Here is a 16,171-nt window from a genome sequence, read left to right as displayed (position 1 = left end):
ATTTGTTTAAAATTTAGAATGATGAATGATGACAGGATACCATCATGTGCTCAGTTAAGGTTCCTGGATTGTAGTTAAGATTGTTACTCAAATGAGAAGATTCTAAAACGAATTCCTTTTTTAAATGGATTTTTTTTTAATTGAGAACACTGGAAGAGGGCCAAAGGGTAGGGCTGCAGATAGGTTAGCACCTACAAGTGAAGTCAATGGGTCACATGGGCCAAGGGGATGGGATGTCTTCCTATGTTCTTTTTTTGTGTAGCACTTGGGTATGTAGTTCATACTATTGGAAGGAAGGCAGTCCAGTTTAGCTGGTGTACAATTCTCAGATGTTAGCATGAGCCACTCACTGTTGAATATAGCTTCCAGTCCTGGTCTAAGGCTAGGATCACAGTGGGCTGGGTTGCATGCAGTTCTGTGATGCCATTCCTGTCTGACCTTCATGATTTTCGGGGCAGTCTTTATGTGTTGATGAACCTTCAAGATGGTAGATAAAGATAGTTTCTGCCAAGTCTCAGAACATGAATTTGATCACTGGGTTTCACCTAATGGATAGAGAGCAAGGACTCGGATCCCTTGTAAGTTGTCCTTTGGCAAGAGCACTCTAGCACTGTGGATGAACACACACACAAACCATAGTGCCAAATGGGAAGACAGATAACTGATTGACCTCACTACTTGCCCAGAGTGAGCAGATACTTAAGTCCAGTTTGGAAAACTGGTGGATCTTTATTTTTTATTTTTTATTTTTATTTTTGTGGAGCTGAGGATCAAACACAGGGCCTTTCGCTTGCTAGGCAAGCACTCTACCACTGAGCTAAATGCCTAACCTTGGATCTTATTTCTTGAGAGGGGAGGGAAGGGGAGACAGGAGAGAGGACCAGTTTTTCTTTCTTTCTTTCTTTCTTTCTTTCTTTCTTGCTTTCTTTCTTTCTTTCTTTCTTTCTTTCTTTCTTGCTTTCTTTCTCTCTCTCTCTCTCCCTTCCTTTCCTTCCTTCCTTCCTTTTTTCTTTCTTTCATAAAGATTTCAAATATGAGGGTTGGGGATTTAGCTCAGTGGTAGAGGCCCTGGGTTTGATCCTCAGCTAAAAAATTTCAAATATGTAAATAATTCTATTTGTAAGAGCATCAGCTGAATTAGTCTTATTGTGAAATTAACAGTTCCCTGCATATATTTTGTAAACCAAGAGTGATTCAAACATGGGAGAGATGGAATACATACTGTATTCAGGGGACTGTCTGGAAGGTGTAGAAAGTAAATTTGTCAGTAAGTCTAGGACAAAATATGAGATTTCTGGTACTAATGAAAAATGTTTAAACTTTATCCATTTGGCAATATGACACCATGAAAGGCTTTTGACAAGTAAGTGAAACAAGTCATTAGAAAAATTAATCTGGTTTTAATTGGAAAAAAATTGCAAGCTTAGTAGTAGAGACAGACCCAATAGGAGGCTATTGCTTATTCATGGAATGATGAGAATTTATCAGTGCCACACAATGGAAAAGATGGGTACATGTGAATAACATTTCAAAGAAAAAAATCATCTGGTGGTGTCTGCATGAGAAGAGCAAGGAAGAAAAGAAACAGTGAAAAGTGTCTCTAGCATTGATAACTGAAAATCAAATGGCAGAAAGGAAAGACAGATTTTGAAGAAAGGTAGAAAATTTGGCCTTTGGAATATTTCATGGTCTTTGAGGATTTATTCACTTCTAAACATACATGCAGGTACTCATGAAGGCAGAGATTTTTGTACAGACCTTCCATTGTTGGGTGTGTGTGTGTGCACTTAGATATGAAGTCCAACTTAAAACTCAAAACCAGACTATTTCCCTGGCATCAATCATCAGTAGGGTTGAGCTCTTTTGAAGTTTTATATCATGCTGGAGTATCACTTAGGAGTTATTAAATGAATTTTTCAAAGATCCAAGAATAGTTCTAAAGCAGATCTGAATTATGAATCAACAGTTCAACTATGGACTGAAATAATAAGGAGCCTGATACTACACACCAAAGCTTACCTGCTGTCCAGTATGCCCTCATTTGGCAATGTTGTGAAGGAATGAGGGCTGGTAATAAGAGTAAAGACACACTGCTATTGTTTTCCCTGTAAGTGGGCTCTATTGGCTTTGAGTAGACAGAGGCGGGTAACTACAGAGAGCTATAGCAATAGTGTGACTGTCGAGATATGTTCTTAAAGACCCCAAATGGGTTAACATTTTATTTTAGATGTAAGGAAAAGTTTAGGCTGTCTTCTGGGTAGCCTAGCCTTGCCTTTCAATGCTACAGCTAGATTTTGGAACAACAAACCCAGTTAATGGGAGTGGGGACATTGGGGGGGGGTTTCCAGACAGTTTAGGGTCTTTCTGAGCCATTTGGGTGTCAGTGGCACAAATATTTAAATAAAGGATTCTGCAACACAATTAGAGGCCCAGTAGATCTTTCTTAGGTGATAGCATTTGGAAAATACTTCAGAGAACAGAACAGACCAATTATACTTGGACAGGATATTTGGGGCAATATTTATGCTTTTAATTATAACACCTTATAACCTATACATCTTTGTGTGGCTCACAAAAATTCTCACACACACAATCCCATTCCAGCTCAAACTCTGCAGGCTAAATAAACAGGCATTACCACACCATGTCCCACTGCTCAGTGTAAAGGAATGTGAGGTCATTAAAAATGTTCCACATGTTTTTCCCCCTTCTAACTTTTAACCCTTCCATAGTCCCCTGGAAGATGTTTGGCTCTTATCTTAAAATGGCTCAGTCATAGCAAAGAATGTTTAACATCTTCACCAAGAGACAGTTTGGTTGCCTGGGAGATCGTTCCCCTGAAATCTGTCTCCACGGGGTAGTCTCTTGGTGAAACAGGGTGATGTGGCTTCACATGTGTAAACTTTTTCACTGAGTAGTTTCATTTTGTTCATCTGGGGATGTGACACTCAGGTCATTGTCCTCCCTGCCTCCTCCTCAAACCCCCATGGATTTAGTTCTGCTGGTGTCCTTCTGCAACATACACCCTCCATGGACTCAATGCTGGACAAAGGCGGTCAGAAGAATGCACATGCTGTGAGGTCCACAGTTCAGAGACAGGCGAAATATAAGAAAGAGTGGGAGTGTTCCGTGGTGGGGGTTGAAGGTAGGGGGAGCCTCTTGTGAACATTTTGGGAGGGGGGCAGATGCTGTGTTTGGCCTCTACAAATGGATCATGGTCTAAATGCTAGAATAATGGTTTGGTATTAAGGACATGTTTTGAAACTAGGACACATGGTACTACTTTTCTACCAAAAAGCAGATGACCAGGAAGGTCATGGTGGACCTGTGAGGGCCTTGGGGACTCAGCAGCACCTTTCCAAGTGTGAAATGCTTCTGGGTTTCATGACCTCAGTGGATTTTTTTTTTTTTTTAATTCATAAGAACTTTAAAATTCTACTTTGTATTCTGTGAGTTTGTTCAAATGTGAGACACAATGTTTTAAGATTTAAGACATTATTTTTCATATTCAAATGAATGCTAATTAAATCTTTGAGTCCTAGGATGTATCCAGGGAGATAACCCTATGGCCATACCAGGTGGGGGGAGATGCTCTCTAGGTAGGGCTGACTTGGAGCTCTGGCTCCCGTCCCCACGCACCTTGTCTGCTGCTGGAGTAGAGACTGCATCAGACTGAGAATAAGCCCCTGAGACCCCCAAGCTGTGCAGCCCTGGCAAGTCACTTAACTTTTCTGTGCCTCAGTTCTCCATGTAGAAGATGTGGAAGAGAACTTATTTTTAAACAAAAAAACTATCCGCCACACATGTTTGAGAATAAAGCTGGCTTCCCTTATTCTGTGATGGAGCACTCCTGGTGGGATGAGATTTGGGGGAGACGCCATCGTCATGGGCTATTGTGTGTGCTGGTCTTAAAGTTCCACACAACTTTGCTGCTCTGACTTTAACTTGGGGCCGCCTGTCATAAAGGCGTTGTTCCTTTGTGCCGCTGTTACCTGGTATGTTTAAGTAACGAAACAGCTGCTGGGTTTCAATAGACAAAGGCTTACAGTATGTCTGAGGCCAGGCATTTATGGCCTGGCTTTAAACTTCTTAAACAATTCCATATGGAGAGCTGAGTGGCAGAACACTTAATGTAAACTTTCAAAGGAAACTGCCCACTGAATCCTGAACTTTATGAAAGCTGGCTGAAACATATTCCTTTTTGGGAGGCCAGGCAGCCATTCCTGCTTCAAGGGTGAAAGGCCACGGGCCAGGAAGACAGAGAGCCCATCTTCAGGATTTATTCATTCTGATGGAATTCCAGTTTACAGAATAGGTAGACATTAGACTATTTTTGCTAGTTGTGGTTCTATTACTAATTCTCCCGTTTTATCAGTTCAAACTGAATTAAAAACCCCAGCTTCCCCGCATGGTATAGGGCTGTTGATTTATTAGGTCTGTTTCTTTGTACTTAACAGGATACATCTGGAATGAACAGAAAGGCTTGGGCATTGAAATGCCCTGAGAGTGTAAGTACATTGTTTTAAGAAGATTTCATTCTCTATTTGAAAAAAATATATAAGTTGGAAATATATATTATGGATATAAAATGCTATAGATACAAAATGTTTTTATACATAGGAAAAATAGGGGCACAATAATAAAACTCAAGAAAAGTCATCATTGTATGTGTCTACCACTCATTTCTGGTAGATGCAAAAACTAAATTTCTCTGAGAATGCAGCATGTCCTGATAGCTGGTTTTCTCCATGTTCCTATTAGTCTCTGACCTTGGAGTTCAGGTCTTAATTGAAGTCTCCTTTCCCATGACTCTTATGTGAGGTCTCTCTGCAGATAACTGGCAGAGCTTCCCCTCCAAGAATAATATGTTTGGGCATTTCATTAAAGCAAGCAAATTCAGGAACGAAGGGCTAGGGAAACTACAATTATCCGTGTGTGTGTGTGTGTGTGTGTGTGTGTGTGTGTGTGTGTGTGTTTTCATTTAATGTTTGAGGTGAAAGTAGAAGAGATTTGAAGGAGGATTTTTTTTTCTTCTTTTTAACTAATTTGTGTCAAGCTACTTCTCAGAGCCACAGACAGGAAGTATGATTTCCTGCGCTGATGATTTAATATAACACAGAGCAAAGCGGAGCTGGAACCCAAGGCAGGACTAATGACTCTCGGGAAACCAGTGGAAAGATAAATGATCCCTAATCAGGAAAATGTTTAAATAAGCAAGTGCCCGATATACCACAGTAACACAACCTGAATTCATTTACGCAAAGTTAAGAGGGTAATTTTCAAGACACACAGACTATTTGTTCAGTACTTCAGATTTGTCTAAATAGCTAGCAGCCACATCTGTCACATTGTCTGATAGTTCTGTGAGGTCCCTTCACATTCCCACTGAAGTTCCAGAAGTGACTGACTTCAGCTCAGCAGGCCTAAAAAGCTGGGCTTTAGGTCAGACAATTGACCCCTGAGCAGCCATGGTGATATTTATAGTTTCTGCTTTTCCAGCTCATTGCTTACCTGCTGTGTAGACTTCAAGGCATCCTGTTTATTTTACTTGGATACACAAAAATAGTCAAATATAAGATTGGTCACGTGAGTGCTCAGGACTTCTTAAAGCAAGGCATATACAATTACAGATTATAGACAGGCATATTGTCATGAAGCACGTTAGAAATATATCTTGAAACACAGAGAATGATTAATAGTCCTTAAATAGGGAGCCATATTAATTACTTATATTTACCACAGTACCTTAGCATACCTATCCTTCTGGAACAAATCCTTAAGAAAGACACAAACCCACAGCAGCCAATTGGTCCCATTAGGTCAAAAGCCCAAGAAGCAGGCTTGGAACCCAGGTTTCTCCTGAAGTCCAGTGTAGGGCTTTTTTTCCGCTTTTACAGTTTGGTTTTTAACTTCTCACAAGCCATGTTCATAATATATTTAAAACAAAAGATGTCCTGAGAAGATACATAAAGTGCTTGGTATCCCTTTAACAAGACTCAGAAAAGGCCATTTTTCTCGATTAACTGTTTTTTTTTTTTTTTTTCCATTTGTACTTTAAAAATTCAACTACCAAAAGAACACAGCCAGAATGCACAGGTTAAATACCACAGCCAGACTGCTGCCAGCCAAAGAAGGAAAGACCTAGACAAAACGAATCCACTAATGTCTACACTAGTGGAGCTTTGAAAGATTGGTGGTTATAGCATCCTTATCTTAGGCAGCCAAGCTGAACTGGGCACAGTGGCTCACACCTGGAATTCCAGCATTTGGGAGGCTAAGATAGGAAGGGTCCCCTGAGTTCCAGGTTAGCCTGGGCTGCAGAGTCAAACCCTGTCTCAAACAAACAAAACAATATGATTGACTGTACAGTCAGGGAATAAGGTAAGAAGTCCTTTCCTAGGTGAAAAGAACAGTCCATAGTTTGTAGATGATACAAATGATCATATTGTCATACACTCTGTGTGTGTAGGAAGAAGTATTATCCTTGTCTTTTAATCTCGAGGTCGAGTGTAGGCATCTGACTTTCATTGCTAACTTTGCAAGTCCATGAATATGGTATTCTTTGCTCCTTTCTAGAAGAGAGACAACTAGAAGGAACTTGATGCTGTGGCTGGAAATTCCCTCTATGTTCTCTCTCATTGGTTACCCACTTATAAAGGCAGAACCACACACCTGGGCAGTAAATAATTTGGTTATTCAGAAAATGTCTCAGAGACACTTGAGAAAAGGTGATCAGTTTCCAGATGAAGAAGGGTCAGAGGTTAAAAGGAGGGAGTTTATAATCACTTACGTTATTGATCATCAGATGCATTATTGTTTTTGGAATTAGGTCTCGGATGCATTTGTTGATTATTGACATGTAAGAGTCTACTAGGTTGCGTATGGTCTCCACTTGCCTCTCCAACTGTGGGTCCATGGAAAAGTTTTCTGCTTGGCCATTTTCATCATTTTCATTCTAACAAAAGGGAAACAAAATGTGGATCATGTCATATTTTCTCAGAATAAAAACAATACCAAATATCAAGTGATTGATTTCTGCTTAGATCTGGTTGTCATCCTTCTTTGAACTCACCATATTCTAGCAAAAGCAAATATTCTGAATGAACATTGAGATGAATAACCAAATAAACAGCACACCTAACAACATACCTCGGGAGAACAACCTATTCTTAAGCCATTGGTAAGCTGCCCAGAGGCCTGAGTCCAAACAGATGATGCAGACACCAGCCTCTGGGAGTAGTCTCCCAGGATCCTATAGATTAGAATAACCTTGATGTAGTTCTGGCACTGCTGGGTTTGCTCTGGACTGGATCAGCCCAGAATCAAACCTCAGTCCCCTAGGACTGGCCAGGAGTCCAAATCCGAGATCTGGAAGATAATTCATTCTTTCATGCACTTGCTGGAATTGGCTGTGTAAATTCACGTGTCTGTCACCACTGCAAAGAACTGGCTCCATTGTGGAAAAACAGCCATTTTAACTTCCAATGTGTTATTCTTTGAATAAAGCAGAACCCTTTCATACACAAAGAATTTATTTGTGCAACATGAGTGGAGCATCTGTTTTCTATACTCTCTGACTTGAGTTAATTAATTTTGGCTTATCCACCCAGAGGCTGGGCTGGAATGGCATCTTCATCATTAAGAGCTGACCTATTGGCTTGGCATTGAAATCAATTTAGAACAAATGGTCTCTATTTCAAGTCAGGTCGAACCATCTAAACCTCAAAACATCATACAGATATTGTTAGTGGTCTGGCTACTTTCTCATATTTGGAAAGATTTAATTATGATTGGGGGGGGGTTGCGATAATTTATTGCTCCTAACATTGGCTTGGAGTTCTTTTCTTTGGAAATGTATGTACTTTGATCTGCCAGGTTTTCAATCAGCTCCAGGCCAAAGCACTGGGCTAAATAACTGGACCTCTAAGGCCAAGTCTTTTCTTTGAATCGATAAACGTGTACAAAAGCCACGTTTTTAGGTTACAAAACCATCAATAATAAAAAAATGTATAAGCATTTCTATATCAGAAGTGTCTCTTTGAAAATGTTAAGATATTGTATGCTCACTCTAAAAATCAGTGGTCCTTTTCTGCCTTGAGAGTATGACCCCATACTTTGATGTGGGCTAGCAGGATAAGAGGCTTTCTAGGGTGGCTGGAATACTCAGAATGTTAGTGATTCTGCTGTTCTATTTTTTTTTAAGTGGTCTCAGGTCACGAAAGAATTAAATCTGGTGTAATAGTTCTTTCTTCCTTCCTTCCTTTCTTTCCTTCTTCCTTTCCTTCTTCCTTTCCTTCCTTCCTTCCTTCCTTCCTTCCTTCCTTCCTTTCTTTCTTTCTTGAACTTTCGACAAACTGATATTTTAGATGAAAAGAGACATTTCTAGATAAAACCTTATTTAAAATGCTTAACTGCTACAGTTACACACACTCTTCTGTTATCTGCAGAAGCCCTCTCTTCCTAGCTTGTGTAAATTCCCTTTGTATTTCCAATCTGCTTCACCATTCCCTATTCCTACAAGCCCCTGCTGTTCTAAGATCCTCCCCTGTTTCTTTCTCTGAACTCAGTCCTGCACTTACTTATATTATCTACCACTCATTTTAACTCTGTGCCCCCCCGCCCAGCCCCCTGCACTGGAGTCCAGGATCATATTCTTTCATTCTCAGCATAGACCTCAGTGTTATCAGAGGAAAGAGGAGGTGCTTCATGCTACAGATGGGTTTTCCTAAGTCAGTGAGACTGCCCTAATGCACAAAGCCTAGACTTGTGAGGAAAAAAAGTGTTTTCTATATGAAGCAACATGAGCCTCCGCAACGATAGTACAATCCAGTTTGTTGCTCTGGCCTATAAGATTCATGGGTTTTGCTGTTGTATTTAGCCATGGATGTGATAATGTTTCAGTATCAACCTGTTCTCTCTCTCAGAGCCTAATTCAGCATTTGTTGTGTTTTATAAACCATAATCACTTTGTATAGTAGAGCCGCACCTTAGTGCTTGAAGGTGGGTACCAGGGTTATCGTACCCCACAGAGAAGCACAATAGAGCTCTGAAGTCCATTCAACTAATGGAAAATGAGCATGATTTCCAAAACAGGAAGTATAAAATAACTATATTACATCAATTCAGTTTTATACATGAAATAATAAAGAATTTTAAAACTTTCTAGGAAAATGTCATTAAAATAATGATATTCTCAAGAACCAAATGACTGAACTAAAAGAGGAAAGCTGAATCCCCAAGATACATTGAACCTCCAGGAAAAAAAACTTATTTGATTTCATATAGAAACTTGGAACCTCCCTATTCCACACTACACTTAATTAAAATTTAGCCTTACTTTACATTGATTATTGCTTCTGATTTCAAGAAATACAAAAGCAAAAGTATAAGAATGAACAACACACAGGGGTAATAGAGGAAACACCCCAGGACAAGCTAGAACTTTGTGAAAAGGACCTCGATAGCACATGGAATAAAACCAAAAATTGGCAAGTGGGATTGCAAGACAAGCTTCTGTACAGAAAAGGAAAAAGTAAATCAACAGCCCACAAAATAGAAGGAAATCTCTACCAGCTATATATCCGACAAGGGACCAATATCTAGAATCTATAATGAACTAAATAACTCAAATGCTAAAATATCCCAAATCCTCCAGTCAACCAATGGACAAATGAACAAGATTCCTCTAAAACAATGACGTACAAGTAGCCAACACACATGGAAAAGTTCCTTAGCCATCCAAGAAAGGGAAATCTACACCGAGATAACATATTACCTCGTCAGAAGGGCTTTTCCTAAAACAAAGACCCACAAATAAGTGCTGGTGAGGGTTGGGCAGAGGACACTTGCACATGGCTGCTGGGAAAAAAAATTTGCTTTGTGACTATGGAAATCGGGATGGAGTTTCCTCAGAAACAAACAAAAACCCAAACTACCATATCATCCAGCTATGCTACTCCTGGGGCCGACCCAGAAAGATGTAAGTCAGTGTAACACAGGGATACCTACTCAACCATGTTTTCCACAGTACTCCTCAGTGCAGCCAAGCTATGGAATCTGCCTTGGTGCCTCTCAACAAGTGAATGCATGAGGAAAATGTAATATACATACATTCATACATACACACATATGTGTCTCTTATTTTTACCATAAAGAAGAATCAAATTATGCCTTCTACAGGAAAATGAATGGAATTGGTGCACCCCATTAAGTGAATAAACCAAACTCAAACACACCAGTATCACAATCTTTCATGAGGAACTTGGGTTTTACACTTACACACACACACACACACACACACACACACACACACACACACACGAAAATAGAGGAGGGACAATTGAGTTAGAGGGGGACAGGAGAGCAGTCAGGGAGTCAACATGACCAAAGCACGTAATAAACTTGAACAAGAACACCATGGAATCCTTTGATTTGAATGACAAATCAGACATAAATTAAAAAGTCAAATTCTGAACATAAGTTAAAAGAATTCCAAAACTGCCGATGGGACAATTTGAAATCCCTTTAGAAATCTAGTAGACTGTGGCCTCACACAAATCATAACTACTCAGGGAATGCAGAGGACACATTAGGGAAATCATGGAATGCAGAATGCAAACTGACTTTGACTTTACACTGGAGCAGGAACTAGCCTCTCTGGTGTGTCTCTGGTGAGTGGGAAGGAGGCTGTAGGTGGGATTCTTTAACCAAACACTGGCCGCAAGCAGGCAGGACACTCACTCCTTTCCTCTGCCCCCGACCTCAGCTCAAATCCTCTTGCCTCTTTCCTGGTTGTGTGCTGTGTATGAGGTCGTAGTTTTTTCTTTGTTTAAATTATAGGATTGCAATTGGATTCTTTGCAGTCAAAGCACCAATGTGACAGCTGTTTATCATTATCCTCATCAAGGGAATGTAAAATAAAAATAGTAATTTGTCTCTGATCTTTGGGGCCAAATCAGAGTGGTCTGCAAACATTTAACCTTTTATGTGCAGGTTCATTGATGCTCTTTACAAAATGTGAATAATACGGTAGAAACATTTTTTTCCCCTGAAAAACACAATGGATAGGCCATTTTGCTGCATGTTTTCTTCTAATTAAAGCAATGAAAACAACCTTACAAATATGAAGTCTACAAAGTTTTATATATCTTAAGAATTAGTCACACAGTATTTAAGAAACAGACTTTTGTTTTCTTAGAAAATTTTAACTAAAGAAATCATTACGTTGCTTCTTCCACCATGTGGGTCCCGGTGATTGAACTTGGGCTGTCAGGCTTGATGGTGAGCACTTTTACCCCTGAGCCACCTTGGTGGCCCCCCAATTTTTAGTAGAAAAGTTGTAAAGTATACTACTTTAAGAGGTGAGGGAGTGAAATGTTAAATGGGGGGGGGGGGGCTAATTTTCATTAAATATTGAAGGCTCCATTATAGAACTCAAGAGTTTTACTGGAACTCCTATTTTTCACGTCTTTCTTATTTTCCTTAGACAAATCTCTAAGCTATATTATAGCTTGAGAACCACTGGAACCACCCAGGAAGTAATGTTGAGACCTACCCTTTAAAATGGAGTAATTGATATTAAAAGTGTCTAAGCAGTAGTATGTACATTAAAAATATCAAGGCCAGGGACTCACGGCATCTATTCTCAATAGTGGAGAACACTGTAGGATAATATCCTACAGCTCTATACGAGTTTTCCAGATAACCAACAGTTGCCTTCTCTAAGGCACTGAATATGATTATACAGTTCATGACTACTTTAAACAAAGAATAAAAAATATATATGGTTGGACTTTTCCTTAGTGAACCCAGTCATCATTATGAAAACACTGTTACCATGGAAATTCACCTCCAGATTTTTCCAGCCCCACATTATTGGAAATGTTTTCACTGAAAACTTTCCCTACTTCCTGTCATTTGCCTCTAAGTTATGGCTCTAAAGGTATGTAACCACACTTATACAAAAGAGTCTGTGGACTATGGTCCAGAAAGTTTAGGAGGGTGGTCTAGGTGTCAGGCGGGCAATATGACAAGTGTCAATGACTATTTAGTGTGTAGCATGTAACTATGAAAGATACAAAGTGTAAAAGCAGAGGCCCACATGTGAGCTCCAAGCAGGTAGGACGTAAAGAAAAATGTGAACCTGATCGACGGTTGTGCTCAAGGGGCTCAGGACACAGAGGACCTTAGGGTATGTTTATAGATGGAAACATTTAATAATGATCTCGGAACACCATGACCATAGGGACATGCCCACTATTATCCCTCTAGTATTTTGCAGAAGCTTACTGAATATTGTGAGCATTTCCTGAGGAGTTGGGTTTTTGTTTCAGAGCCTGGAACAGCTGGTATCACCATGGGGAAAAAGAAGGCAATCCTTTGCATTCCTAGAACTGAGTTCTTCGTGTAGAGCCTTTATCCACAGACAAGATAAAGAACCATCCACATCCAGCTCTGCATTTGGCCAAAACAGACAGCTTGACTACAACTGAAGGTATCCATAGATTTCAATTGTGGTTGCAGTCAAAACATCTAGCAGCAGGAGGGGCATGCCTCTGCTCCAAGCATTCCCCAATGCCAGAGGAAACCTGAGCCCAGCCCAATCCCATGCAGGTTACCCACTGCACCAACACTGACAGGCTGGACCAAGCTCTGTCCTGCCGTTTTTATTTCCATTCTTCTTTGACTTTTCAGTTATTTTACCTGAATATTAGTCTTTATTCCCCATGTAATGTTTAACACATTTCTAAGTAACATCATAATAAACATTTTAAAACTACATGATTAATGTGAAATTAAACTGCTATTAAAATCTTTTGGAATTTTAAAGACATTTAATTGAAAACAAGAAAACAGCAGGAACAAATGATAGCAAGACGTTTATAACTGAGAGGTGGCTTTGTGTGTTTTTCTTAACTCTCTCCAGTCCAAAGCTCCCTGAATATATTTGTTTTTATGTACTGCCAGTACATATCTATGTGTCTAACAAGTAGCTTAGATGTTAGCTGAGATGACTAATGGGAACAGGGAGGAATAAGGGCAGAGCCTTTCGGCTCATAATGGCATTCACGTTTAAAATCACTAAAAATTGCTCTTGTAAGTAAAAGGTGGAAATGAAGGATCTTCAGACAATCTAAAAATCTTATACAACATATCCCGAAAGTTCTCTTAGACATATTCATGTGTACCCTTTAATCTAGCTCAGTGGTTCTCAGCCTTTCTAATGCTGCAACCCTTATATTCCTTATATTGTGGTGACCCCCCCACCATAAAATTATTTTCATTACTACTTCATAACTGTAATTTTGTTATGAATTGTAATGTAAACATCTGTTTTCTGATGGTCTTAGGCAAACCCTGTGAAAATGTCATTCGACCTACAGGTTGAGAACCACTGATCTAGCTGCAAGTCTCTATTGCTTTATGCAACAAATAAGCTCATGGGTGTGAAAAATTCATGTGAAGTATTTTTTAAATTTTAATTTGTGTGTGTATATGCCATATCTGCTGGAGCTAGAGTTTCAAGTGGTTGTGAGTCACCTGATGTAGGTACTAGTAACCAAACTGCAGACCTCTGGAAGAACAGCAAGTGTTTTTAACTTCTGAGCCATCTCTCCAGCCCCTCATGTTAAGTATTTTAAGTTGTAAATATTTATTTTGGGGCAATCTCAGTACTTATGAACTGACTTTGCTTGCCATAAATTAACAGCTTTTCATATAAACAATAAATAGTTGAGACCAAGTGTTAATATGTGCTTTAAGACTTTACTCTCAATATCTTTAAATTTTTCCTATGACTACACATTTTAGATAAAGTATGATGCATTATGCTTTTTAACACACACACACACACACACACACACTTTTTGAGACAAGATTATGTTATATAACCCACAGTGCCCAGGTTTATCTTGAATTCTTGATCCCCCTGCCTTCATCTCCCAAGCATGCCACTCTGCCCAGCTAGCAGACACTAAGAAATGTAATTTTGTGCAGTAAAAAGGCTATCTCATTACAAAGTTTGAAATGAAGAAAAAAATATTCACAAATTGTAAAAGAAAACCTGGTAACTGATGACTGTTTTGTCCTTTAAAATATTTACATGGATGGACAGTAAACTTAAGGAAGTCAGAGTAGGGATAATAAAATCTGAATATTAAGAAAGCAGCATGGGAGCTCGTAATAAATGAATTATGAAGTAAAATAGCACTGAAACTATATAATTGATATTACTTGCTGCTTTACTTATAAGGTAGACAATCTTTCAAAGTTCCACATGCATGAATTTAAGTTTTTGCATACAAAAATTCTAGGTAAAAAGTTTTCTTTTGTTTGTTTGTTTGTTTTTTTAAAAGCAATGCATTGGGCTGAAGAGATGGCTCAGTGGTTAAGAGCACTAGCTGCTCTTCCAGAGGTCCTGAGTTCAATTCCCAGCAACCACATGGTGGCTTACAGTCATATATAGTGGGATCTGATACCCTCTCTGGCACACAGGCATAAATGCAGCTAGAGTACTCATATACATAATAAACAAATCTTTAAAAAAAGAACAATGCATTGAAAACACACAATGGTGTGGACTCAGATCCATTTTTTTTTTCTCTAAAATGTAGTAAAGAATGAAAATGCCTCAGTCCTCAATGAAACATGTATATCACCCCCCCCCCACCCCCAGGCTCAGGGAGCTTCACAGAAGGTGTGACCTAACGACTGTGAGAGCCAGAAGATGTGAAAGACTTCAACAATAGTGTTTTTCAGTCATGAGTGGCCTTTACACCCATGAACTCACATCAGATGTGACTACTTGCCCATGTCCTACAAAAGTTCTAGCCAGTAAACATTCCAACAAGGAGAGGAGGGAGGGGCTTAAGAGGCCCTGCCCACTAGGTGAGGAGCTATTGGCAGTTGGTGGCTACTAGGAGTGGGGGGGAGTCAGTTTTCTTCAGGGCCTTGGCCTCTGGTGGGTGGCTGATGCTCTACACCTGTGCAGGTATGACCAGCACTAGTTAGACTCACCTATACTCAAAGAGGTCATAAAGTTGAGGGGGTGGGGCATTGGAAGAACAATGTATATATTTGCAAAATTTTCAAATTTTAAAATGTTTTTAAAATCTCATAAAAATGATGAAACCTTTTCAAAAGTTGTATAGCAGGTTCCTGGTAAGCCTGGGGTACATGATAAAACCGCATCTTAGTAGTTGTTGTTATTATTATTATTATTTATATTTTCTTTAAGCATGAAGTACTTGAAGAGCGTAAGAGAAAAGTATATTACTTAGTCTTTCTATGTAGTCCTGGCTGCTCTGAAACTTACTTTAAAAACAAGCTTGGGGCTACATAGCAATTTAGCAGCAGAAGACAGATTGTGGCTTCTAAAAACTACTAATGAGTTTATAATTCTAAATAATTAGTTTTATGGTCAAGATCAAGACTTTTTAAAGAGTAACTGAGAAATGTCATAGGTGCAAATGCTGGGCTAGGTAGCTAAGTGGGTAGAGTCTTTGTCTAGCATATGCAGGTACATTTAAATCAGATGTGGAGGTGTATCACTGTAATCCTAGTACTTAGGAGGTGGAAGCAGGAGGGTGAGACGTTCAAGGTCATCTTATTAGACGTGAGTTCAGGGCCAACCTGGCCTATTTGAGATGCTATCTCAGGAAAAAGAAAAGAATGCAAATCCTGCAAAGAAAACATATACTCACATGTATTTACAGTTAGCTCTAAAGTTTTCTCTTTCTTAAAGCAAAGCTTTAAAAGTCCTGGATGTATTATTAATGAATACTATGATTTGCCCTTTTCTAGCTCGTCTATAACGCATTCAAATTAAATAAAATGATTTTGAAGTAAAGAGAAATAAAAGATTGTGTAGGTTCATTTAGAAATGTCACTTTTCTTACAAATCAGTCATGCTACATGGTCATAATATACGGTGTCCAAATGAATCCAAGAGATGTAGCATCCTTCTGACTCATTTTTATTGCAAGCCACCATGCTTCCAGCACTTATGTGTGAGACTATTATAAAATGGAAAACATTAAATACCTATCTTTAGCAATTCTAAAGTGCAACTTTAGCGAAACATACAAGAATGGGGGGCTGGACTAATTAACTTGAATGTCCAAATCACTTCCATTTGAGTGAAATTTAGACTAGAGTATGAGCAATGGAATCA

The 16,171-nt window shown here is 39.2% G+C and overlaps 1 protein-coding gene across 6 annotated transcripts in view; it reads right to left on the bottom strand.

The window, feature by feature from the left end:
• Dnm3 (dynamin 3) overlaps positions 1–16,171 on the bottom strand; it is a 486,391-nt gene that overhangs the window by 25,928 nt on the left and 444,292 nt on the right. For all 6 annotated transcript variants that reach the window (XM_036202803.1, XM_036202804.1, XM_036202805.1 and 3 more), the window contains one exon: positions 6,791–6,955. In XM_036202803.1, coding sequence (XP_036058696.1) covers positions 6,791–6,955 — 165 coding nt within the window. The remainder of the gene's footprint in view (positions 1–6,790; positions 6,956–16,171) is intronic.

Source organism: Onychomys torridus, chromosome 11, assembly GCF_903995425.1.
Source record: "Onychomys torridus chromosome 11, mOncTor1.1, whole genome shotgun sequence".
NCBI classification, from domain to species: Eukaryota; Metazoa; Chordata; class Mammalia; order Rodentia; family Cricetidae; genus Onychomys; species Onychomys torridus.
This window is presented reverse-complemented; position numbering and strand designations above follow the sequence as displayed.